Raw genomic sequence first — 27,968 nt, 5'->3', positions numbered from 1 at the left:
ATGATTTTTGTCAACTGGTACATTTGCATTGGCCGAAAATAAGGCTCAAAATGGGCGAAATCGCCGATGTGTAAACATCGTCGAGACTGCTAACTTCGTGAGAGAATAATTCTATAAGTTTTCCATCGAATTTCATACTTTTGGTGTCATTATGATCGGAAAAAGATTCTCTATCATTTCATAAGAAAAATAATTTTTATTTTTTTCGAAAATTTTTTGACCCTGAGAACAAGTTTAGGAGAGGGCCTCTCGACGCTGAAAGGGTTAAGTATGGGTTTTTGGTGAATTGTTCCAGCCATGATATTGTGAATTTTTATTCTTTACTGTAGCTGTAAACATGACTTTCTACAGTTGTGCTTCAGTGGCTTTGTGCACGCCTACTGAGAATGGTGTCGCCATAAATCCATCCAACCGTGTGGGGTTAGTTGCTGCATGTGTCCAGGATTGCGTGGACCCCGTCACGTATAATTGGGTAGTCGCAGATGGCAATGATGTTCCTTTCCCTAGCAACCCACTTCACTTTCCACTTGGTAATATAATTAAGCTGTGATTTCTTTTCATATCAGTATTACATCAGATCCTCAGTATAAAGCAGTTATGTATGAGAAGTAGCATTAAGGTGCAACACACTCTAAAACATATTAGCTTATATAATAGATGTACAGTTTTGGAGCTCAGTTGTAGTTACAAGCATTTGCAAAATCACTTTTTTTTCTCATACATGTAGTAAAAAAAATATTTGTTCCTCAACATCACAGTTATAAACAGTTATAAACATCTACAGAGTACCACAGTCAAACATTTACCACTTTAGTGAAAAACTAGGAAACATGATTACTGATGCACACATGAATAAAGACCACCTACTACTAACAGGAGATTTCAGCATAAGCATACTACACAACCAGGACCCACAAGTAACTGAATTCACAAACACAGTGAGTAACTGCCTGTTGCTATCAGCAATATCTAAACCTACAAGAATCACCGAGACAAGCATCTCCTTAATAGACCACATCTGGACAAACACCATATCCCCTTTAAAATCAGGCATAATCACAGACAACACTACAGATCACTACCCAACCTTTCTCATAACTAATCTGGGCAAAGTGCCACAAGACATTACTAAAGTAACCTTCAAACTACATAACGAGACAGCAGTTAAGAACTTTATAGCAGCTATGAATAACATCGATTGGCAAAATGAGCTCGAAACATATACATGTACAGATATGAATGAATGTATAAATAATTTTCTAAAAAAAAAACCAAAACAACATTGCCCCCAAGAAACTAAACAGATCACAGCAAAGAGACTGAATAATCCCTGGCTAACACCAAGCATCCTCAAATTCATTAACACAAAGCACAAATATGAAAAACAGTATAGAATGGGTCAAATAACTAGAGAACAGTCTAAACGTTACTCGTCAGCACTTACCAGCCTGATAAGAAGGTCTAAAAAATTGTATTATGAAAATAGATTACATAACATCAAAGGTGATATGAAAAAAAACTGGAAAAATCTATCTGAAATTCTTGGAACTAAAAAGTTATCCAAAAACAAAACAATCAAACTAACAAAATCAGATGAACCCCTACTCACACCTGAAACAGTGACCAAACTCAATGTTTTCTTCTCCACCATAGGAAAAAATCTAGCAAACAAAATACCAAGCGCAAACACCTGTCCATCAGACTACCTCATAGGCACCTACCCAAATATGCTATTCTTAGCTCCAACCAACCCCATAGAAGTTATGCTCATCATAAACACCCTTAAAAACAAGGCAGGAGACATAAACAGCTTGCCTGCTTTTATGTACAAAAATGCTTCTCAAGTATTGTCACCAATTATTGCAATGCTCTTTAACAAATCCATTGAATCATCTACCTTCCCAACAATCCTTAATTAAAATAGCGATGGTCACTCCGATCCACAAAGGAGGTGACCAAGCTGACTTGAATAACTATAGACCAATATCTAACTTACTACTGCTCTCTAAAATCTTTGAAAAATTAATTCATAGATGGATCTATTCCTACCTCGTCTCGCACAACATATTAAACCCTTGTCAGTTTGGATTCAGGAATAATAAAAGCACGAATGATGGTATCATACACATGCTAGAACTAATATACACTGCACTCGAAAAGAAAGAAGTCCCGCTGGGCATTTTCATTGATTTACGAAAAGCTTTCGATACAGTCGGCCATCAACTGCTGTACTCCAAATTAACGCACTATGGTATCAGAGGCCACTCCCTCAACTACCTAAAATCATACCTTAGTAGCAGAACTCAATATGTGTATGCAAATGATGCAAACTCTTCCACCCAACCAATCACAGTAGGAGTCCCACAAAGAAGTGTCCTTGGACCACTCCTCTTTCTCATCTACATCAATGATCTACCGAATGCATCACAGCTACTCAAACCCATATTATTTGCAGATGACACTACATATGTGTTTTCCCACCCAAACACAGTCATACTAGCAAACACAGTCAATGCCGAATTGCAGAAAATATCTGCCTGGATGATGGCTAACAAACTTACCCTGAACACTGATAAAACCTATTTCATTCAGTTTGAAAGCAAAGCTGCAAATGATCCGCTTAACATAACGCTAAATGGATCATCAGTCACAAGATTCACCGAGGGAAAATTCCTAGGTATCCACCTTGACAGTAGCCTTAAGTACCGGACACACTTACAACAAATCACCAAGAAAATCTCCAAGACTGTAGGCATACTATCAAAGATAAGATACTACATTCCACAATCAGCTCTCCTGGCACTGTACCATTCACTCATATACCCTTATCTTACATATGGAATTTGTGCATGGGGATCAACAACATCCAGTCACCTAAAACCCCTCATAACCCAGCAAAAGGCAGCACTAAGAATGATAATAAATTCCCACTCCCGGCAACATACTCCACCAATTTTCAAAAGTCTGAATCTGCTCACCATTAAGAACATCCATACTTATTCATGTGCGTACTACATACACAGAACAATACACACAATTACAAACCCTCCACTCAAACTTCTCCTCACCAACCTAAACAGGACACATGACCACAACACAAGACACAGATCTCTTTTTGATATACCTCATGTCCATATCACACTGTGTAAAAACTCTATGCACATAAAGGGCCCCAAAATATAGAATTCATTACCAGAAGATATTAAAGTAACCCAGTCTGAAAATCAATTTAAGACTCTTCTCAAAAGTCATTTAATCACCCTAGACTAAATGCTAAATACTCAGTACACACATACTTATGTACTCCCACATCATAACTTCAACAATCACCTTGAACCTTTTATCCATTGTTGACAGGAATATAACTGAATCATTGTTTTCACAAAAAGCATTTTTGAATATATGAATATATCTTTTGTCTAATACAAATTTTGATTCACTTATAATTAATAATCTACTGTACAACTATGAAATAATTACTATCCTACTGTACAACTATGATATAATCCTTAGTGTTAAGTAGTCTGTAAGCCAATAATGTTAAGTTGGCCCATAAAACCTAGGCATAATAGAGGCTCTCTTTGCATTGCAACCCATTATTGTAAATACAAAATCTCAATGTTCTGTTTGCAAAGACATAAAATAAATAAATAAATAAATAATAATAGTAATAAAAAATAATACAGTAATACTCTAATGTAATACAGTGGACCTTCCCTCGTTGTGATTAATCCGTTCCAGAATGTCTGACGAAATGTGAAATTCACAAAAACTGAAACCATTTTCCTCTTAAGAAATGATGTAAATCCAATTAATGCATTTTAGACACCTAAAAGTATAAACAAAAAATACATTTCATAAAGAATAACTATATTCCATGGCTTATTTATCTTTCAAAATTCATCTAATATGACATAATAAACAGTATTAATAACATAGAAACATGATATATACTCTAGAATGAATAAAATACGTCATTACCTATGTGAAGACTGATGGTGGTGGTGTTGTTGTTGGGTTTATAAGAGCCACTGAGAGCATAAGCCATACATATTAGTGGTAGTGGAGGCGGCAGCAGAAGCCACCAACACTATTCACACAAACAATGTACGTAATTTATAAATAAGAAATATTTACACTTTAATTTATAAATAAGAAATATGTACACTTTATAAATAAGAAATATTTACACTTACTGTACCTTGGAGATGCTGGCATTGGTTTAAGGTGGTGGAAGATAGGCAGGGTGGCGTATGTTTGTCAGTGGCCCTATATACCTCCAACAACATTGGAGGAGTTAAATTCATTTCATCCTTTTTCTATTGCTTAATCGCCTAACTTACTTGCTACACTCTTAATGCTACACTTTATCACTGGCTGGTGCTATAGCCTTTATCGACTCCTGCTGCTTTAGTATCGTGCATATTGTAGAATCACTGAATCACTGAGGAAGGCACGTTCTCCCCTCTTTCTTCCTCCTCCACTTTGGTACTTTGCTAAGAGTTTTTTCTTGAATTCTATCGTGTTTGTTACCTTTTTTATCAATGGGCTGGCACTAGGAGCTTTCTTTGGTCCATGGTGGCTTATTTAGCAGTCGCACAGAATAAACAAGTGCAAAAAACAATGAATTATTACAGTGTTTCCTATGGCCTGGCAGGATAATGTTCACTGACTGAGGAACAAAGCGACACTGCCTCAGAATGCGTGTGTGGAAGGCTTTGTGTGTGCATAGCACTCGGACAGGTACTGTACCACTGATGAGATCAGAGGAAAGTAACGAAAACTGAGCCAATATTTTTATGAAAAAAGTCAGTGATAACTGAAATTCATGAAAACAGAGCCCAATGAAAGGAGGGGTCCACTGTAATGTAATTATAACAGTAATAATAAAACTCCCCATTCAAAAATACAGCCTCTCCTCACTTAATGATGGAGTTCTGTCCCTGAGACCATGTCGTTAAATGAATTCATCGCTAAGCGAGGAGCATACTGTAATGGTAGTGAGTTCGTGTCATCCATCTTTGATATTGCTTTAATGTCACTATTTCACCATTTATAACATTTCTGGTATATTTTTAAATGTTTATGGAGTAGTGTACTGTATACTGAAGTAAACAGAATAGAGGAAATCTGCTCTAATATACATTATTTAGGTATGAATACTGCTCAGAGAGCCTGTCGTAAGTCCAAGGCATCAGTAAACAAGTATGTTGCTAAGTGAGGAGAGGCTGTATTTATAGTTATTATATGCTCTGTATATATTTTTTTTTATTAACACATCAGCTGTCTCCCACCAAGGTAGGGTGGCGCGAAAAAGAAAAACCTTAATCATCATTCACTCCATCACTACCTTGCCAGAGGTGCACTTACACTACAGTTATAAAACTGCAACATTAACACCCCTCCTTCAGAGTACAGGCACTGTACTTCCCGTCTCTAGGATTCAAGTCTGGCCTGCCAGTTTCCCTGAATCCCTTCATAAATGTTACCTTGCTTACATTCCAACATCACGTGAAGTCCCAAAAACCATCCATTTGTCTCCATTCACTCTTATCTAACACACTCCCGCATGCTTGCTGGAAGTCCAAGCCCCTCGCACACCAAACCTCCTTTACCCACTCCCTCCACCCTTTCCTAGGCCGACCCCTACCCTGTCTTCCCTCCTCTAACTAATGCATAATTACTAGCTTAGATAATAAATAACATCTACATTATACAGAAAAGCATAAATGCTTATGGGTAGAATAGGGGAATAAGATATCACTAGGGATGTTAAAGAGTTGCTTGATGAGACAATTTGGCTCACACCTGCATGCTCCCAGGTTCTGTTCCTTGGCCAGAAAAGTGTGTGGGCAAATTTTCCTTCCTGCTCATCTTGTGGGAAAAGTGGTACTGTACAATGTAAACCTTCATATTCACAAAGGGTCATAGTCTTAGAAACCCCCCAGTCAAGACCCGTGAGGCTTTTTTTTTTTATTATCACACTGGCCGATTCCCACCTAGGCAGGGTGGCCCGAAAAAGAAAAACTTTCACCATCATTCACTCCATCACTGTCTTGCCAGAAGGGTGCTTTACACTACAGTTTTTAAACTGCAACATTAACACCCCTCCTTCAGAGTGCAGGCACTGTACTTCCCATCTCCAGGACTCAAGTCCGGCCTGCCGGTTTCCCTGAACCCCTTCATAAATGTTACTTTGCTCACACTCCAACAGCACATCAAGTATTAAAAACCATTTGTCTCCATTCACTCCTATCAAACACGCTCACGCATGCCTGCTGGAAGTCCAAGCCCCTCGCACACAAAACCTCCTTTACCCCCTCCCTCCAACCTTTCCTAGGCCGACCCCTACCCCGCCTTCCTTCCACTACAGACTGATACACTCTTGAAGTTATTCTGTTTCGCTCCATTCTCTCTACATGTCCGAACCACCTCAACAACCCTTCCTCAGCCCTCTGGACAACAGTTTTGGTAATCCCGCACCTCCTCCTAACTTCCAAACTACGAAATTCTCTGCATTATATTCACACCACACGTTGCCCTCAGACATGACATCTCCACTGCCTCCAGCCTTCTCCTCGCTGCAACATTCATCACCCATGCTTCACACCCATATAAGAGCGTTGGTAAAACTATACTCTCATACATTCCCCTCTTTGCCTCCAAGGACAAAGTTCTTTGTCTCCACAGACTCCTAAGTGCACCACTCACCCTTTTCCCCTCATCAATTCTATGATTCACCTCATCTTTCATAGACCCATCCGCTGACATGTCCACTCCCAAATATTTGAATACATTCACCTCCTCCATACTCTCTCCCTCCAATCTGATATCCAATCTTTCATCACCTAATCTTTTTGTTATCCTCATAACCTTACTCTTTCCTGTATTCACTTTCAATTTTCTTCTTTTGCACACCCTACCAAAGGCTTATCCTTATATATACTGAACTTTTATTTATGCTGTACAGTATTAGTTTTTTTTTTTTTAACACAGGTAGGTATTTTTGGCAAGACAATTATTGATTGAATGATGATAAGTTTTTCCTTTCTTTGGGTCTCCCTACCTTGGTGAAATATGGTTGGTGTGGTTAAACCCCCCCCCCTGAAAAAAAAAAAAATGTAGGCTGACCCAAAGAAGGCAGACAAACTCCATCACTCATTCTCTACTTGTCTTTACTGAAGTACATGGGTTTATAATTTAAGTGAGTCACTAACTCAAAACATCACCCATTTTGCAAATTGCAAGCACTCTACTTTTCACCTCTAGCTGACTGGTTTCAACGATTTCTTCACACTCATGTTCAAATAACACATCAAATCACAAAAGGCACTTTTCTCCAGTCACACATATCTGCTCAAGGGTGAAGCTCTACCTCTCAAAATCTTCACACCTTTGTTATCAACATTCTTTATATTCTCTCCATCCCAGATTTACTCACCCTTTTGGGCAGCATATCTTACTTCATTCTTTCTAATATTTTCAGTGTTTTCAAGAGTTGTGAAAACATTGCTTGGTAAATAAGAAGAATAAAAGACCTTATGGTGTTAAGGTGATTGTAGCATTTTGTAAAGTTATTGGCTAATAACCCTTTTAAATTGTTTTATTATATTATATGTCAAATTCACTACTTTATTCAATTTAATGCTTAAGTAATTTGAATTATTTTTGAAACAGGTTTTAATAATGAAGAAGTTTCTCTGAGTACCCAGTTCTTTGATGACAATCCGAGCTTGACCATCATTCACTTCTCCATAACAGCGACCGGGAGCGACGGTTCTGTAGGTCAGTTGGTGTGTCTAATTAATACAGAATTATTAAAAGTGTAATAAGTATCGGAGTTACTAATTATTTCTTCAGTTTGCCATATTCTTAATGACTGGCTTTAGTATATCATAGGACCCATGTATGTAAGAAAGACATATATGCAGTATTTGGACATTTATTAACCCTTTCAGGGTTTCGTCCGTACTAGTACGGCTTACGAACCAGGGTTTTTGATGTACTAGTACGCCTAAATTCTAGCGCCCTCAGATCTAGTGAGAGAAAGGTGGTAGGCCTACATATGAAAGAATGGGTCTATGTGGTCAGCGTGCGCGGTATAAAAAAAATCCTGCAGCACACAGTGCGTAATGAGAAAAAAAAAAACTTTGACCGTGTTTTTGGATTAAAACAGCGACTTTTCACTGTATTTTCATATGGTATTTATTGTCGTATTCTAGTTTTCCATTTTATAGAATGGAAGACATATTACAGAAATTGAGATGATTTTGACTGGTTTTACAAAGAAAAGTACCTTGAAATTGAGCTCAGAGTAGCAGAAATGTTCGATTTTTACCAAAGTTCAAAAGTAAACAAATCATGCTATGCATCCAATACACGTCAACTGGAGAGTCTAATATTCTTTCACAAGTGTGCTGATATTGTTTATACCATTTCTACACCAATGCAGTAGTCTGCATAACAGTAAATCTTCTATTTTTTTGTGAGAATAAAAATTCAAAGTGGAAAGCAAAAGAATGTAAGAGGGGCATGGGGACGTGACTAATGAACAGAGGAAATGTTATTTTAGTGCCAGGAATGTCTTTCTTGTTTATTCTGGACCCTATTTGGAAATTGGCATCTTTTGAAATTTGTGTGAAATTGGCAAAATTGCTAAATTCTGACCACTGTATTGGATAGTTGAAATCGGTAAATGGGTGGTATCTTGTACTTATTCAATAGAAAAAATGGAGTTCTAGCGAAATATAGTTATGATTTTTGTCGACAAGTATACTGGAATTGGCCGAAAATAGGGCTCAAAGTGGGCAAAATCGCCGATGCATAAACATCGTCGAGACCGCTTACTTCGCGAGAGCATAATTCCGTAAGTTTTCCATCAAATTTCATACTTTTGGTGTCATTATGTTCGGGAAAAGATTCTCTATCTTTTCATAAGAAAAAATAATTTTTTTTTTTTTAAATTTAGCCGACCCTGAGAACAAGTCTCTGAGAGGGCCTGTCGACCCTGAAGGGTTAATGAGACCTTTCACCTGCCAGGGGTTTTAGCAGTCTAATGATTAAGCCACCACTGGGCAAAACATCGCCTTATAAATACCCTAATCTCACGTATGTGTCTTTCTTACATTCCTGTCAGTGTTAATCATCATTTGTGAAGCAAAGTAAAGTAATGACAACAGCATGTCAGACACACGGGATTTTCCGTATAAAATCGAAAAATATGTAATGTAAGATTTTGCAATGCCATAAAAAATAAACTTTACTTATCCTCACTTTACTTATTTAATTTAGTTTACATACAGTATAGAAGAACTCCAACTTAATGAATATCTGAGTTATGAATATCCTTACATACAATGAGGTAATTTGAAACCAATTAATTTCTAATGGACACCTGTGTGCAGATATGAATCTGCAAGCATAAATTTTTTCTTTCAGTTAGTTGTTTTCAGTTTTTCTTTTCAGCGAGTGCGTTCATATTTTGTGTTTGCTCATTTTATGCATGTGTGAAGAGCTCTTATTTGTTGGTAGAGATTGGCCAAGAAACAGTAATCTAGTTGAATACTATTGCAATTTTGTTTAAAGCTGCAGTATAAATATTGTTTTTGCATGTTAATTTTTTCCTATATGCATATTATGCATGTGTAGTGCACTTATTTATTGGTGGGCATTGATCATGAACTGTAGATTTAATAATTACATTGATATTCTTCATCCGTAAGCTCTTGCTTCACATGGCGAGGGTCCGGGTTCGATTCTTGGCAAGGGGGTGGAAACATCGAACTTGTTTCCATACACCGGTTGTCTGTGTTCACCCATCAGTAAAATAGGTACTTGGGTATTAGTTGACCGGTGTGGGTCACATCCTGGGACAAAACTGACCTAATTTGCCCGAAATGCTCTGCATAACAAGGGGCTTTCTATGTACACTAGTAGTATGTCATTGATGTCAGCTAGGCCTGTATACCTTGTACATGTACTTGTAGTAAATAAAGATATTATTATTATTATTATTATTATTATTATTATTATTATTAAGAGGCAACTGAAATGCCGGGCGCAAGGGGCTGGTAACCCCTTCTCTATAAATTACTAAATTAAAAAAAATTGCATTAATTTCTTGGGCAATGGCTCAGTCGTGTCCCATATGTGATTGGTGGACGATATGTGGCAGTTCAGTCTACTTATGCCAGAACAGTAGTCCATTTGCACAATTATTCTTAACACAATTTTCCAGCATAATATATCCAGGCAGCTAATACTCTCACCAAAACAGTGAGAGGGTGGAAAGCTTATGCAAAGAGTTTTGTGCTAGATACAGTGGGAAGGAGTAAATGGGAGAGAGTAGTGATAGTTTATTTTTCATGACATTACATCATTATACATTAGTGAAAGTTTTTTCTTATTTTTGGGGTTTTTCCTTTCTTTTTGGGTTACCCTACTTCAGTGGGAAATGGCCGACATGTTAAAAACAAAAAATTCTGTAATATAGTACTTGGAAAAACCCATAGTTATACAATGCATTTAGGAGACAGTTGTGCTGCTGCCCATACCTGCACGCCTCTCACCACAGCCCGCCTACACCACACACACACATACAACAGTGAGGGAGCAGAGAGTATGTGGAAAGAGTGTTGTGTCAAATATGATTGGAGAGAGGGTATAGGTGAAAGGAGAAGAGAGAATACAAGAATGGGAGGCAGGTAATAAGAATATAGGAAAGAAGGAGCACTGCAGCAGGCCTACTGGCCCATGTTAGGTAGGTCCAAGTCATCTACTGGCCCAAGCCAGTCAGGTTCAAGTCACATCCACTTATGGAAGAAGTACTGTAGCAGACCCACTGGTCCAAGCCAGCCAGGTCTAACTCACACACACTCACACCCACTCATGGGTGTGGGTGGTTGATAAGGAGGCTAGGACATGGGAGAAAGAATGGGAGGGCAGGTAGAAAGAAAGCAAAAAAAGGAAGAAAGAGAGACTCATTTCAGTACTGTACTGTACATTATTTTTAATTTCATTGCTAAAAAAAATTTAATTTATAAATAACACAGAATATTATGGATCTGTAACTCCTTTTTGATTATAACATGGGTGAGGGTAAAGAGCTGTAGGTTTCAAGTTCAGAACACTCAGGTCATGAATGATTTAAAATTGTAAGTGATAGTCTTTAACATTATTTTTTTTTTTTTTGATACAGTGGTATTGATTTGCGTGGGTTAATTTTTTACTGTGAAGAGTGAGTGAGAAAAACAGTTGTAGAGGACCAGATGATACAGTTATCTCATGTTTTGTTTATTGCATTCTCATCACATAATATGCTGTAACTAAATTTATTTTCAGTTCTCATAACTTGCTATTTTCATGTAAAACAGTATATTTTTCTCTTATTTAAGGAAATTCTGTCTACTTCATGAAAATAAATCAGAAACCTCGCAATGGGTCATGCAATGTGACTGCTCCATCAACTCAGCTGGCACTTATTGACCACTTCATGCTCACGTGTAATGGCTGGCAGGACCCAGATGGAACCATAACTGATTATGTAGTCAGCAGTGAGTAACCTGAGTGCAACCTCATCATTGTTTTATGGTATACTGTATTTTCATTATGAATGAAACAAAAGAAGGATAATCTTAAGTGTAATACCTGGTACATAGCTAAGTGAGTGAAAGTCGCTTTATGTTGGCCTCCAGGTTATGTAATTCTCTTACTGTTCCATAGTTGGTAAATATTCAGTTATTTAACTGAAGTAGTTTCTATAATTTACCATTGGCTAATGTGCCTTTTAAAGTTTGAGTTGTTTATGAATTAACTCAATTTATACTGTACTGTAGTTTATACACTTGAAGGTAATATATTTGGTTTTTGCTTAAACTTATCTGATTAGTCATTAATGACTTCCTGGATTCTCTTCAATCTTGACATTTGTTGTTGGGTTTTAAAAGCCTCTTACAGCAGATGGAAATGTTGTCGCAAGCTTTTCTCTCTTGTTTGTGGGTTACTTGTGTATTGTTCCAGTCACAGTAGTGTGCCTTTTTTGTTCTTTTGTCATAAAAACTAAGCCACATGTGCATGATATTAGCAGTGAATGAATAAAAAGTCAAACACTTGAAATAGAGAGAGGCTATGATTGATGCTGAAGAGCATAAAATTAAGAAAGTTCATTGTTCATTCAGGGGAAAAATATGCACGATTGAAGAAAGCAGTTAAAGGTGTATGCGCATTTGGAACCCTTAAATAATATTATAATAGAATACAATACAGTAGTTAATAAGACTTGAGAGTAAATTAATCACAATAACAGCAAGTTGTTAAGATACTGTATCTAAAATTGGTAATGATGTTAGCAAAATAATAATGTTATTAGTAGTAGGTTGGTAGACAGCAACTGCCCAGGGAGGTACTACTGTCCTGCCAAGTGAGTGTGAAACGAAAGCCTGTAATTGTTTTACATGATGGTAGGATTGTTGGTGTCCTTTTTTCTGTCTCATAAACATGCAAAATTTCAGGTACGTCTTGCTACTTCTACTTAAACTTAGGTCACACTACACATACATGTACAAGCATATATATACACACACCCCTCTGGGGTTTCTGCTATTTTCTTTCTAGTTTTTGTTCTTGTTTATTTCCTCTTATCTCCATGGGGAAGTGGAACAGAATTCTTCCTTCGTAAGCCATACGTGTTGTAAGAGGCGACTAAAATGCCGGGAGCAAGGGGCTAGCAACCCCTTCTCCTGTATAAATTACTAAATTTAAAAAAGAGAAACTTTTGTTTTTCGTTTTGGGTCACCCCACCTCGGTGGGATGTGGCTGGTGTGTTGAAAGAAGAAGAACAGCAAGTTGTTAAGATATTGTATCTAAAATTGGTAATGATGTTAGCAAAATAATAATGTTATTATTAGTAGGTTGTTAGACAGCAACCACCCAGGGAGGTACTACTATCCTGTCAGATGAGTGTAAGATAGAAACCTGTATTTGTTTTGCATGATGGTAGGAGTGCCATTGTCTTTTTTTCTGTCTCATAAACACAAGATAACAGGTATATCTTCATACTTTTTACTTAGGTCACACTACACATGTATGTACACATATATGTATAATTACTCACCTAAGTTTTCTTTGTTTTTCTTTCAGTTTTGGTTCTTATTATTTTATTTTCATATCCATGAGGAAGTGGAATAAGAATTTTTCCAGCATAAACCATATGCATTGTAAAAGTGAACTAAAATGCCTGGAGCAATGGGATGTTTGAATGTGCATGGATGTAATGCGAATGATAAGAAAGAGATAATTGTGGATGTTGTGAATAAAAGAAGCTGGATGTCCTGGTTCTAAGTGAATAAAGAATAAAGATTTTATGTTTTGTAAAGGTTACAATGTGTAATTACAGTTTGGTTTTTTTAAGTATAAAGAAAGCCACTATCATGCTGGGGCATTTCAACCAGATTAATCCTAGTACATAATAACTACTTAAATCTAGACAAGATAAGCATGGATAACTTTTTAAGAAAATTTTATTTAATCTTAATACTAATGATGATAGAGTGGGAGAGGCACTGTCAAGAAATTTTAATGAAAATAAGAAAAAATTTTGGAGTGAGTTAAACAAGTTAAGAAAGCCTAGGGAACAAATGGATTTGTCAGTTAAAAACAGAGTAGGGGAGTTAGTAGATGAGGAGAGGGAGGTTTGGGTAGATGGCAAGAATATTTTGAGGAACTTTTAAATGTTGACGAAGAAAGGGAGGCGGTAATTTCGTGCACTGGACAGGGAGGTATACCATCTTTTAGGAGTGAAGAAGAACAGGATGTGAGTGTGTGGGAGGTGCTTGAGGCATTATGTAGAATGAAAGGGGGTAAAGCAGCTGGAACTGACGGGATCATGACAAATGTTAAAAGCAGGGGGGGGGGATATAGTTTTGGAGTGGTTGGTATTTTTGTTTAATAAATGTATGAAAGAGGGGAAGGTACCTAGAGATTGGCAGAGAGCATGTATAGTCCCTTTATATAAAGGGAAGGGGGACAAAAGAGATTGTAAAAATTATAGAGGAATAGGTTTACTGAGAATACCAGGAAAAGTGTACGGTAGGGTTATAATTGAAAGAATTAGAGGTAAGACAGAATGTAGGATTGCAGATGAGCAAGGAGGTTTTAGAGTAGGTAGGGGGTGTGTAGATCAAGTGTTTACATTGAAGCATATATGTGAACAGTATTTAGATAAAGGTAGGGAAGTTTTTATTGCATTTATGGATTTAGAAAAGGCATATGATAGAGTGGATAGGGGAGCAATATGGCAGGTGTTGCAAGTATATGGAATAGGTGGTAAGTTACTAAATTCTGTAAAGAGTTTTTATGAGGATAGTGAGGCTCAGGTTAGGGTGTGTAAAAGAGAGGGAGACTACTTCCCGGTAAAAGTAGGTCTTAGACAGGGATGTGTAATGTCACCATGGTTGTTTAATATATTTATAGATGGGGTTGTAAAAGAAGTAAATGCTAGAGTGTTCGGGAGAAGGGTGGGATTAAATTATTGGGAATCAAATACAAAATGGGAATTGAAACAGTTGCTTTTTGCTGATGATACTGTGCTTATGGGAGATTCTAAAGAAAAATTGTGAAGGTTAGCAGATGAGTTTGGGAGTGTGTGTAAAGGTAGAAAGTTGAGAGTGAACATAGAAAAGAGTAAGGTGATGAGGGTATCAAATGATTTAGATAAAGAAAAATTGGATATCAAATTGGGGAGGAGTAGTAGTAGGTAGTAGGTTGGTAGACAGCAACCACCCAGGGAAGTACTACCGTCCTGCCAGATGACTGTGAAACAAAAACCTGTAACTGTTTTGCATGATGGTAGGATTGCTGGTTTCTTTTTCTGTCTCATAAACACGCTAAGATAACAGGGATATCTTGCTACTCCTACTTACACTTTGGTCACACTTCACAGACACGCACATGCATATATATATATATACATACATCTAGGTTTTTCTCCTTTTTCTAAATAGCTCTTGTTCTTTTTTATTTCTTCTATTGTCCATGGGGAAGTGGAAAAGAATCTTTCCTCCGTAAGCCATGCGTGTCGTATGAGGCGACTAAAATGCCGGGAGCAATGGGCTAGTAACCCCTTCTCCTGTATACAATTACTAAAAAAGAGAAGAAGAAAAACTTTATAAAACTGGGTTGCTTAAATGTGCGTGGATGCAGTGCGGATGACAAGAAACAGATGATTGCTGATGTTATGAATGAAAAGAAGTTGGATGTCCTGGCCCTAAGCGAAACAAAGCTGAAGGGGGTAGGAGAGTTTCAGTGGGGGGAAATAAATGGGATTAAATCTGGAGTATCTGAGAGAGTTAGAGCAAAGGAAGGGGTAGCAGTAATGTTAAATGATCAGTTATGGAAGGAGAAAAGAGAATATGAATGTGTAAATTCAAGAATTATGTGGATTAAAGTAAAGGTTGGATGCGAGAAGTGGGTCATAATAAGCGTGTATGCACCTGGAGAAGAGAGGAATGCAGAGGAGAGAGAGAGATTTTGGGAGATGTTAAGTGAATGTATAGGAGCCTTTGAACCAAGTGAGAGAGTAATTGTGGTAGGGGACTTGAATGCTAAAGTAGGAGAAACTTTTAGAGAGGGTGTGGTAGGTAAGTTTGGGGTGCCAGGTGTAAATGATAATGGGAGCCCTTTGATTGAACTTTGTATAGAAAGGGGTTTAGTTATAGGTAATACATATTTTAAGAAAAAGAGGATAAATAAGTATACACGATATGATGTAGGGCGAAATGACAGTAGTTTGTTGGATTATGTATTGGTAGATAAAAGACTGTTGAGTAGACTTCAGGATGTACATGTTTATAGAGGGGCCACAGATATATCAGATCACTTTCTAGTTGTAGCTACACTGAGAGTAAAAGGTAGATGGGATACAAGGAGAATAGAAGCATCAGGGAAGAGAGAGGTGAAGGTTTATAAACTAAAAGAGGAGGCAGTTAGGGTAAGATATAAACAGCTATTGGAGGATAGATGGGCTAATGAGAGCATAGGCAATGGGGTCGAAGAGGTATGGGGTAGGTTTAAAAATGTAGTGTTAGAGTGTTCAGCAGAAGTTTGTGGTTACAGGAAAGTGGGTGCAGGAGGGAAGAGGAGCGATTGGTGGAATGATGATGTAAAGAGAGTAGTAAGGGAGAAAAAGTTAGCATATGAGAAGTTTTTACAAAGTAGAAGTGATGCAAGGAGGGAAGAGTATATGGAGAAAAAGAGAGAAGTTAAGAGAGTGGTGAAGCAATGTAAAAAGAGAGCAAATGAGAGAGTGGGTGAGATGTTATCAACAAATTTTGTTGAAAATAAGAAAAAGTTTTGGAGTGAGATTAACAAGTTAAGAAAGCCTAGAGAACAAATGGATTTGTCAGTTAAAAATAGGAGAGGAGAGTTATTAAATGGAGAGTTAGAGGTATTGGGAAGATGGAAGGAATATTTTGAGGAATTGTTAAATGTTGATGAAGATAGGGAAGCTGTGATTTCGTGTATAGGGCAAGGAGGAATAACATCTTGTAGGAGTGAGGAAGAGCCAGTTGTGAGTGTGGGGGAAGTTCGTGAGGCAGTAGGTAAAATGAAAGGGGGTAAGGCAGCCGGGATTGATGGGATAAAGATAGAAATGTTAAAAGCAGGTGGGGATATAGTTTTGGAGTGGTTGGTGCAATTATTTAATAAATGTATGGAAGAGGGTAAGGTACCTAGGGATTGGCAGAGAGCATGCATAGTTCCTTTGTATAAAGGCAAAGGGGATAAAAGAGAGTGCAAAAATTATAGGGGGATAAGTCTGTTGAGTGTACCTGGTAAAGTGTATGGTAGAGTTATAATTGAAAGAATTAAGAGTAAGACGGAGAATAGGATAGCAGATGAACAAGGAGGCTTTAGGAAAGGTAGGGGGTGTGTGGACCAGGTGTTTACAGTGAAACATATAAGTGAACAGTATTTAGATAAGGCTAAAGAGGTCTTTGTGGCATTTATGGATTTGGAAAAGGCGTATGACAGGGTGGATAGGGGGGCAATGTGGCAGATGTTGCAAGTGTATGGTGTAGGAGGTAGGTTACTGAAAGCAGTGAAGAGTTTTTACGAGGATAGTGAGGCTCAAGTTAGAGTATGTAGGAAAGAGGGAAATTTTTTCCCAGTAAAAGTAGGCCTTAGACAAGGATGTGTGATGTCACCGTGGTTGTTTAATATATTTATAGATGGGGTTGTAAGAGAAGTAAATGCGAGGGTCTTGGCAAGAGGCGTGGAGTTAAAAGATAAAGAATCACACACAAAGTGGGAGTTGTCACAGCTGCTCTTTGCTGATGACACTGTGCTCTTGGGAGATTCTGAAGAGAAGTTGCAGAGATTGGTGGATGAATTTGGTAGGGTGTGCAAAAGAAGAAAATTAAAGGTGAATACAGGAAAGAGTAAGGTTATGAGGATAACAAAAAGATTAGGTGATGAAAGATTGAATATCAGATTGGAGGGAGAGAGTATGGAGGAGGTGAACGTATTCAGATATTTGGGAGTGGACGTGTCAGCGGATGGGTCTATGAAAGATGAGGTGAATCATAGAATTGATGAGGGAAAAAGAGTGAGTGGTGCACTTAGGAGTCTGTGGAGACAAAGAAGTTTGTCCTTGGAGGCAAAGAGGGGAATGTATGAGAGTATAGTTTTACCAACGCTCTTATATGGGTGTGAAGCGTGGGTGATGAATGTTGCAGCGAGGAGAAGGCTGGAGGCAGTGGAGATGTCATGTCTGAGAGCAATGTGTGGTGTGAATATAATGCAGAGAATTCGTAGTTTGGAAGTTAGGAGGAGGTGCGGGATTACCAAAACTGTTGTCCAGAGGGCTGAGGAAGGGTTGTTGAGGTGGTTCGGACATGTAGAGAGAATGGAGCGAAACAGAATGACTTCAAGAGTATATCAGTCTGTAGTGGAAGGAAGGCGGGGTAGGGGTCGGCCTAGGAAGGGTTGGAGGGAGGGGGTAAAGGAGGTTTTGTGTGCGAGGGGCTTGGACTTCCAGCAGGCATGCGTGAGCGTGTTTGATAGGAGTGAATGGAGACAAATGGTTTTTAATACTTGACGTGCTGTTGGAGTGTGAGCAAAGTAACATTTATGAAGGGATTCAGGGAAACCGGCAGGCCGGACTTGAGTCCTGGAGATGGGAAGTACAGTGCCTGCACTCTGAAGGAGGGGTGTTAATGTTGCAGTTTAAAAACTGTAGTGTAAAGCACCCTTCTGGCAAGACAGTGATGGAGTGAATGATGGTGAAAGTTTTTCTTTTTCGGGCCACCCTGCCTTGGTGGGAATCGGCCGGTGTGATAATAAAAAAAAAATAAAAAAAAATAGTATGGAAGAAGTGAATGTTTTCAAATACTTGGGAGTTGACGTGTCAGCGGATGGATTTATGAAGGATGAGGTTAATTATAGAATTGATGAGGGGAAAAAGGTGAGTGGTGCGCTGAGGTATATGTGGAGACAAAAAACATTTTCTATGGAGACAAAGAAGGGAATGTATGAAAGTATAGTAGTACCAACACTCTTATATGGGTGTGAAGCTTGGGTTGTGAATGCAGCAGCGAGGAGGCGGTTGGAGGCAGTGGAGATGTCCTGTCTAAGGGCAATGTGTGGTGTAAATATTATGCAGAAAATTCGGAGTGTGGAAATTAGGAGATGTGGAGTTAATAAAAGTATTAGTCAGAGGGCTGAAGAGGGGGTGTTGAGGTGGTTTGGTCATTTAGAGAGAATGGATCAAAGTAGAATGACATGGAGAGCATTTAAATCTGTAGGGGAAGGAAGGCGGGGTAGGGGTCATCCTTGAAAGGGTTTGAAGGAAGGGGTAAAGGAGGTTTTGTGGGCGAGGAGCTTGGACTTCCAGCAGGCATGCGTGAGCGTGTTCGATAGGAGTGAATGGAGACGAATGGTATTTGGGACCTGACGAGCTGTTGCAGTGTGAGCAGGGTAATATTTAGTGAAGGGATTTAGGGAAACCGGTTATTTTTATGTAGCCGGACTTGAGTCCTGGAAATGGGAAATACAATGCCTGCACTTTAAAGGAGGGGTTTGGGATATTGGCAGTTTTAGGGATATGTTGTGTATCTTTATATGTATATGCTTCTAAACTGTTGTATTCTGAGCACCTCTGCTAAAACAGTGATTATGTGTGAGTGAGGTGAAAATGTTGAATGATGATGAAAGTATTTTCTTTTTGGGGATTTTCTTTCTTTTTGGGTCACCTTGCCTCGGTGGGAGACGGCCGACTTGTTAAAAAAAGAAATGGAGAGTTATCAATTACACTTTATAATAGGTATGTATAGGACTTATACATAAGGTTTGCTACTATCCGCAGTTTTGGTATCCATGGCAGGTCCTTGGAACATATCCCCTGTGATTACAGGGGTCCTGTTGTACTTAACAAAGGTCTTTCCTTTCAATATGCAAGGTGATGTTTTCTTCATAACTGCAACCAATCTGTAACCAAACAAAATGTAAATCCATGCATAGTAACATCCATGTACCCTAAAGACACAGTAAATATTTTTCAGTTTATCTCTATCTCTTTCTATGTAAGCCTCATATTGCCATCCCTCTTTCTCCAAACATACTTGAGTACAAACCACAGAATGGGTGAAGTTTAAACCCCTGACAAGTGATTTGGTTAGTTTGTAATAATTAAGCACATTCATTTACACTTTACTCTTCCTTTTTCTTTCTTTTTTGTAGTCATTGATGCTGATAATGTGGTGACAACAATTTTGGACATGAAACAAGGTGGAGTGCCTCCTCAAGTAGGAACACTTGTGCTTCCTCCTGGGGTCTTCAATATCAGTGTTCAGGTATTGGACCGGGCAGGGGCCTTCACCACTGTCACTGCTACTAGTGGATTGCAGGTAAGTTGGTTTTTCCAGAAAGGGTTTGCATGAAATGAAAATTTGTTTCCTCTACTCTCTAGTTGTGGCACTGGTTGTTGTATTCCTAAGTTACTCTCACAGGTTTTCCTCTACATTGACTTTCTACAGTGCCCCTCCTCAGTGATCCTTAATAGTGATCCTTCTGCACTACCCTTAATAGTACCCTTCTGCAGTGACTTACAGCAATCCTCCACTGTGAGTCAGTAATCCTCCACAGTGACCCACAGTAATCCTCCTTAATGACCCCTCCACATTAACTATCCACAATAATTCCCCAGTAATTCTCCAATAATTCTCCAATCTTTGAAAAATTTATTCATAGACAGATCTATTCCTACCTCGTCTCACGCAACATGTTAAACCCCTGTCACTTTGGATTCAGGATAATAAAAGCACGAATGATGCAATCATACACATGCTAGAACTAATATACACCACACTCGAAAAGAAAGAAGTCCCGCTGGGCATTTTCATTGATTTACGTAAAGCTTTCGATACAGTCGACCATGAACTGCTGTACTCCAAATTAACACACTATGGTATCAGAGACCACTCCCTCAACTACCTAAAATCATACCTTAGTAACAGAACTCAATATGTGTATGCAAATGATGCAAACTCTTCCACCCAACCAATCACAGTAGGGGTCCCACAAGGAAGTGTCCTTGGACCACTCCTCTTTCTCATCTACATCAATGATCTACCGAATGCATCACAGCTACTCAAACTCATATTATTTGCAGATGACACTACATATGTCTTTTCCCACCCAAACACAGTCATACTAGCAAACACAGTCAATGCCAAATTGCAGAAAATATCTGCCTGGATGATGACTAATAAACTTACCCTGAATACCGATAAAACCTATTTCATTCAGTTTGGAAACAAAGCTGCAAATGATCCAATTAACATAACGATAAATGGATCATCAGTCACAAGACTCACAGAAGCAAAATTCCTAGGTATCCACCCTGACAGTAGCCTTAAGTTCCAGACACACATACAACAAATCACCAAGAAAATCTCCAAGACTGTAGGCATACTATCAAAGATAAGGTACCACTCCCGCCAGCATACTCCACCAATTTTCAAAAGTCTAAATCTGCTCACCATTAAGAACATCCATACTTATTCATGTGCCTTCTACATACACAGAACAATACACACAAATATAAACCCTCCACTCAAACTTCTCCTTACCAACTTAAACAGGACACACGACCACAACACAAGACACAGATCTCTCTTTGATATACCTTGTGTCCATATCACTATTACCTGGAGTTTACCTGGAGAGAGTTCTGGGGGTCAACGCCCCCGCGGCCCGGTCTGTGACCAGGCCTCCTGGTGGATCAGAGCCTGATCAACCAGGCTGTTACTGCTGGCTGCACGCAAACCAACGTACGAGCCACAGCCCGGCTGATCAGGAACCAACTTTAGGTGCTTGTCCAATGCCAGCTTGAAGACTATGTAAAAACTCTATGTGCATAAAGGGCCCTAAAATATGGAATTCATTACAGAATATATTAAAGTAACACAGTCTGAAAATCAATTTAAGACTCTTCTCAAAAGCCACTTAATCACCCTAGACTAAATGCTAAATATACAATACACACATACTCGCCTATGTACTCCTACATCATAACTTCAACAATCACTTTGAACCTCTTATCCATTGTTGACAGGAATATAATTGAACCATTGTTTTTCACAATAAGCATTTTAGACTATTTGAATATATCCTTTGTCTTATACAAATTTAATTCACTTATAATTAATAACCTACTGTTCAACTATGAAATAATTACTTTCCTACTGTACAACTATGATAAAATCCTTAGTGTTAAGTAGTCTGTAAGCCAATAATGTTAAGTTGGCTCATAATGCCTAGGCATAATAGAGGCTCTCTTTGCATTGCAACCCACTATTGTAAATATAAAATCTCAATGTACCGTTTGCAAAGACATAAAATAAAAAACAGCAACCCTCCACAGTGACCCTCCACATTGCTTTTCAGTAATATCCATGTTTCTTTTTCTAACAAATATTAAAGAAGAACTATATACCTGTGTGGGCTCTTCATAGCATGTACATTTTTGTACTGCTCCAGGTGTATATGCCATCCCAAGCAGCTCTTGCTGCAGCTGATATTACTGGTGTGATCGCAGCACTTCGGGGCTCAGGAGATCAGCAGCTGCTGAACATGGTGCTACTTGCTCAACAAAAAGTGGCTGATAATGTAAGATGTTATTTCTTCTCTCTCATCTACCTTCTAATAAGGTGGAAATTCCTAATAAAAATAATTTGCTTGTGATGAAACTATGTTTAATATTTTATGTGAGTTACTGAATATATAATTTTTCCTGCTGTATATAGTGCATTGTATATTTACAATAGGTAAGTATAATTTATTATTTTGTTTCAGTGCTTCTTTTATAAAATCTTGAATATTTTTATATAAAATATTTTTGGAAACATAATTTTGTAATACATTTCAAAGATAACTAGGAGCAATGCCAAGGAAGGCATGGAGGGCTCAGGTTCCCAAAATTTAATCAGCTCTTCAAAGCCCCCCAGATAAAAATAATAACTGCTTTAAAACAAGTCCCCGAGCCTCTTCCAACCAGATTACCACCCCTAAATCCCTCCTATAAAAACCTTCTGGAGCTGCATTGAAGATGACAAACTAAAATAAAACTAATGTAAGCACTGTAATGACTCAGGCTCCGTGGCTGGCTGTGGATGCAAACAGTGTTAAGAATCTCACCCAGGATCAGATCAATCAACGTATAGCAGCCAAAGCAAACATGATCAATGACGCTCTCACCTCCATCCAACAAAATAGCAACCTTGATTCTCTGACTAACATTAATATTGTTGCAAGTATGCTGGCCTCTATCCTTGTGGCAGCTTCAAAGGATCACGTAACAATTCAGACCATCGACACCCAAGCACGAGATAAAATCCTGCAGATCTCTCAGGTGATGCTTCTTGTTGATCTTCTCTCACTTTATTCCTTTATAATTTTCTTTTCAGTTATATCTGGATTTATAATAAAAGATCTATACAGATTTATCATACATATTAATAGTGTGCAAAACCGACAAGTAGATAAATAATAACTATTTAAGAAATCCTACGTTTCAGAAGATCACTGAATCAGTTTGAAACAATAAATCACTTTTTAAATTGTATCATTTGTTCATAAACTACATTTCGTATTGTACTATGATTGTAGTTAACTGCATAAGAAATCCTGCTTAGCAGTTTACCTTCATCCTTCTCTCACCTCCATCATCCACCATTACTCTTCCACCATCACCTTAACAATGGTATCCAAATTAATTTTGATGGTTTTATGCTCAGTAACGATATTGATGCAGATTTTCACTATTCACATGTTCTGTCAAAAGGAAGGAGAGGTCTCTATTAGTTTAGCAAAATTGTCAATTAACCCTTTCAGGGTCAGTGTCGTACTAATACAGCTTGCATGCCAGGGTTGGTGCCGTACTAGTACGTATAAATTCTAGCGCCTTCAAATCTAGCGAGAGAAAGCTGGTAGGCATACATATGAAAGAATGGGTCTATGTGGTCAGTGTGTGCAGTATAAAAAATTTCCTGCAGCACACAGTGCATAATGAGAAAAAAAAACTCCAACTGTGGTTTTGGTTTAAAACAGCGACTTTGCAGTGTATTTTCGTATGGTATTTATGGTTGTATTCTCATTTTCTTGGTCTCATTTTATAGAATGGAAGACATATTACAGAAATTGAGGTGATTTTGATTGGTTTCACAATGAAAAGTACCTTGAAATTGAGCTCAAAGTAGCAGAAATGTTTGATTTTTGCCAATGTTCAAAAGTAAACAAATCATGCCATGCATCCAATACACGTCAACTGGTGAGTCTAATATTCTTTCACAAGTGTGCTGATGTTATTTATACCATTTCTACACTAATGCAGTAGTCTGTATAACAGTAAATCTTCTATTTTTTTTGTGAGAATAAAAATTGAAAGTGGAAAGCAAAAGAAATGTAAGAGGGGTGTGGGGACATGACTAATGAACAGAGAAAATGTTATTTTAGTGCCAAGAATGTCTGTCTTGTTTATTCTGGATCCTATTTGGAAATTGGCATCTTTTGAAATTTGTGTGAAATTTAAAAAATTGCCAATTTCTGACCACTTTATTGGCTAGTTGAAATCGGTAAATGGGTGGTTTGCTTGTACTCATTCGATAGAAAAAATGGAGTTCTAGTGAAATAGTTATGATTTTTGTTGACTGGCATATTGGAATTGGCCGAAAATAGGGCTCAAAGTGGGCAAAATCGCCGATGCATAAACATCTTTGAGATCACTAACTTCACAAGAGCATAGTTCTGTAAATTTTCCATCAGATTTCATACTTTTGGTGTCATTATGATCAGGAAAAGATTCTCTATCATTTCATAAGAAAAATAATTTTTATTTTTTTTTTGAAAAATTTTTGACCCTGAGTTTCGGAGAGGGGCCTCTCGACCCTGAAAAGGTTAAGAAACTTTATTTCAGCATTAAGTAACATCAACTAGCAAAACAAGCTAGCAGTCAACCTCAATGTTGATGAATGTGTTAATATTTTTTTACAAAAAACCCAAAACCTCTATAACATTCATTGCCCAATTAAAACTAAGCAGATCACATCAAAGAGACTAAATGGCCTCTGGCTTACAAACAGCATCCTCAAATCTATTGATAAAAAACATCTATATGAAAAACAATACAGAATGGGTCTAATAACAAAGGAACTGGCAAAATGTTACTCATCAGTTCTAACCAATCTAATAAGGTCAAAAAAACTGTATTATGAAAACAGATTTCATGACATAAAACCTTATCTGAAATTCTAGGATCTAAAAAGCTGTCACAAAACATAATGATTAACTTAACGAAACCAGAAGAACCTCTCCTCCAGCCAGCCGATACTGCTAATGAACTTAATGTCTTTTTCTCGATAGGCTTGAGTGGCCTAGACATGAGAGAATGGGTCTGCGCACTCAGTGTGTGCAGCATGAAAAAAATTGGGGACGCCAGGGTACTGCGTGGTAGCACCAGTTAGTTTCAGGTCCATCTTGGGTCAACATCATGGCAAACCCCTGTGATTCACTCATGCCTCGTCGTATTAACACTCTCCTATTCACGAAAAATGATACAGAACACGAGTTTAGTGTATCTGACACCGATATGGCCAATAATGATCAAGGAATTAGTGTAACTATTGATGAAAACCCAGATGACCCTCAGCCCATTACCTCTGGGGTGGCCAGTGTGGACAGTGTGGCTAGACTGGACCCTCAGCCCAACACCTCTGGGGTGGCTAGTGTTACTACCCAAAGGCAACTATGCAAGAAATTATCATTTTCCCTCGGTTTTGGTGTTGATGATAGTGAAAGTGATAAAAGTGACGATGAGATTGATTTTATGCCCATAGAGGATTCATCAAGTGATAGTGATATTCATTATTCCCCAGTGAAATGTACTTTTAGGCATCGTCACCTATTGTGGAAATTATTTAATTTCCGAAGCTATAGTGCCTAATAAGTGTTTAATGTGTTGATTTGGGTCAAAATGTATTTGTATTTTGAACCAACCGGGTTCACCCTGCGCCTGCGAGGATGTGCGGGGGGACAGGTCGACTCAGGGCAGGGGTTGGCAGCAGTGTTTTGAATGTAGTGAGGAGGCTGTGAAAACATGGGATCAGGAAATTGGCGTTCATGGCGGCCTAAGGATTAATATAGGCCTCACTTACTAATAGGAAGTGTCGTAACTGTTCCTGGTGGAGAGTGAGGGAATGTGATTTGCGTGACCACCGTAATAAAGTGGTAAAATGAGTGGATAATAGTAGGACTGGGGGTGACGGGTGCACCGCCATGGAATGTGTCCAGGGGAAATTACCCGTGAGTTAATCCTCACTCATCGGTCTCAGATCTTAATGGAGTGACCTCTAATGTGTATAATAATTATGAGACATTAAATCGTCTTGTGAATTGTAATGTAATCAGTGATAATAACACTAAGTTAAGGAATCGTTGAAGCGATATGAGCTGCCATTCCCAGAGTGTGTGTGCACATGTTTACCTCGTTGTTCCTGTCTCGAGGATAGTGAAGTTTTTATGGAGTCACGACTTCTAAACCGGGACAAACCAATGGATACCTCGTCCTGCTGGAATAAGAACCGTGTCGGTGTAACAGGACATCGAAATGAGATGGTGAATGGAGGAAATAAGGAGCATCAATCACCCACAGCTAAGTAACCTTTCTAGTTATAGCAGACTGATACTGGCCAGTTAGGTATGTTGTAATTGGATGGGTTATGGGTGATCCAGCTACATCAAGTGACCACCAGAGAATATCTGGTAAGTGGTGGGATTATGTACAAGTGTTTTTTCTTGATGGATATATCCATGTGTAACCTACCCCCTCCCCCCCCTTCACTCAGTTACACTAATATAATCTATACAGTCCACAATTAATTAGTAGCACCGTACTTGAGGGTGCTATCCATTTTATACTGGTCTCGGATAGATATGGATAAGATTGAGAGGGTCGAGGGGGCCACCAGCAGTGACCAGAGGTGGTTAAGTTTTCTCACATGTCTACACGGGGTGACTACGATAAACAATATCGTTGTTGTCTCCCAATGAGATTACTCGTATGCATATAATGTTGAGGTATGTGCAGGTAATCACCCCTATAAAATTTTCCACACCTATGTTCAGGCAGTGTGCCATGTGCAGTCTGCAAGGGTCATGGGAGGTCACAATCCATAACCCAGGCCACTGATAGTGATAGTGATCATGAAGGAAAATATGTGGGGATGGAGGAAGAGGTGATGGTGGTGGGTGGCATGGTGCCTGTACCGCATGGTGCAGTGCGTGGGTGACTACCCGACACCCCCTCAACCATGTGCTGCCTCCACTACTATCCCACCTTCTGCTTCCCCACGCCCCATGCCACAGGTACGCCCTGCACCATGTGACCGTGAATGGATTTGGACAGAAAGCACACCATTCGTGCCACATCCTTGCAATTTTGAGGCCAGTGGAAGTGGCATCATGCTAGAATGTCCCATCAAAAATTAGTCTATAAAGTTAGACTATTTTCAACTATACATTGATGAGCCTGTAACGAACCTGATTCTTACCCAGACTAACAGTTACTACCACTGTGCAATGGACAATGCAGAGGTTTCAAGTGACTTATTTCCAGGTACTGGATATATGTCACTTTGTTTGATTTTTTTGGGTTATCCTTGGTTTTCTATACATACACTGTTATATATGATAATCTATGTAACTGTATTTGTATATACCTGAATAAGCTTAATTCTGTTCTGTCAACTGAGTACAAGAAACTGCCCATTCACCTATTTCAACTACCCAGTAGAGTGGTCAGAAATTGGCAGTTTTACCAATTGCACACAAATTTCAAAAGATGCCAATTTCAAAATAGCATCCAGAATAAACAATACAGACATTCCTGGCACTAAAATAGCATCTTCTCTGTTCATTAGTCACGGCTCTAGGCCCCTCTTATATTACTCTTGTTTACCATTTGGAATTTGTATTCACTCAAAAAATAGAAGATTTACTGTTATGTAGACTACTGCATTATTGTAATAATTGTATAAATAATGCGAATTGGAATTTGGACTGATGGTGACGTCATTTGTTTACTCTTGAACATCACCAAAAACTCGAACATTTTCGCTGCTTTGAGCTCAATTTCAAGGTACTTTTCATTGTGGAAGCAATCAAAATCATATCTATTTCTCTAATATATCTTCCATTCTATCAAATGAAACCAAAAAATAAGAATACAACAATAAAAACCATACAAAAATACAGTGGTACCTCGAGTTACAAACTTAATTCGTTCCAGAAGGCTGTTTGAGTGCCGTTACCGAACGAATTTGTTCCTATAAGGACTAATGTAAATTAGATTAGTCCGTTTCAGACCCCCAAAAATATACTTACAAAAATACACTTACATAATTGTTCGAGTTGGGAGCTGT

The 27,968-nt window shown here is 38.4% G+C and overlaps 1 protein-coding gene across 1 annotated transcript in view; it reads left to right on the top strand.

Annotated features, from left to right (window-relative positions):
- LOC128701426 (location of vulva defective 1-like) overlaps positions 1 to 27,968 on the top strand; it is a 384,351-nt gene that overhangs the window by 75,685 nt on the left and 280,698 nt on the right. The window contains exons 7-12 of the mRNA XM_070100373.1: positions 352 to 530; positions 7,678 to 7,785; positions 11,394 to 11,552; positions 19,732 to 19,898; positions 22,033 to 22,161; positions 22,646 to 22,903. Of these exons, the coding sequence (XP_069956474.1) occupies positions 352 to 530; positions 7,678 to 7,785; positions 11,394 to 11,552; positions 19,732 to 19,898; positions 22,033 to 22,161; positions 22,646 to 22,903 (1,000 nt within the window). The remainder of the gene's footprint in view (positions 1 to 351; positions 531 to 7,677; positions 7,786 to 11,393; positions 11,553 to 19,731; positions 19,899 to 22,032; positions 22,162 to 22,645; positions 22,904 to 27,968) is intronic.

This window comes from Cherax quadricarinatus, chromosome 72, assembly GCF_038502225.1.
Source record: "Cherax quadricarinatus isolate ZL_2023a chromosome 72, ASM3850222v1, whole genome shotgun sequence".
NCBI classification, from domain to species: Eukaryota; Metazoa; Arthropoda; class Malacostraca; order Decapoda; family Parastacidae; genus Cherax; species Cherax quadricarinatus.
Note: the sequence above shows the minus strand (reverse complement) of the source record. Positions and strands in the feature narration are given on the sequence as shown.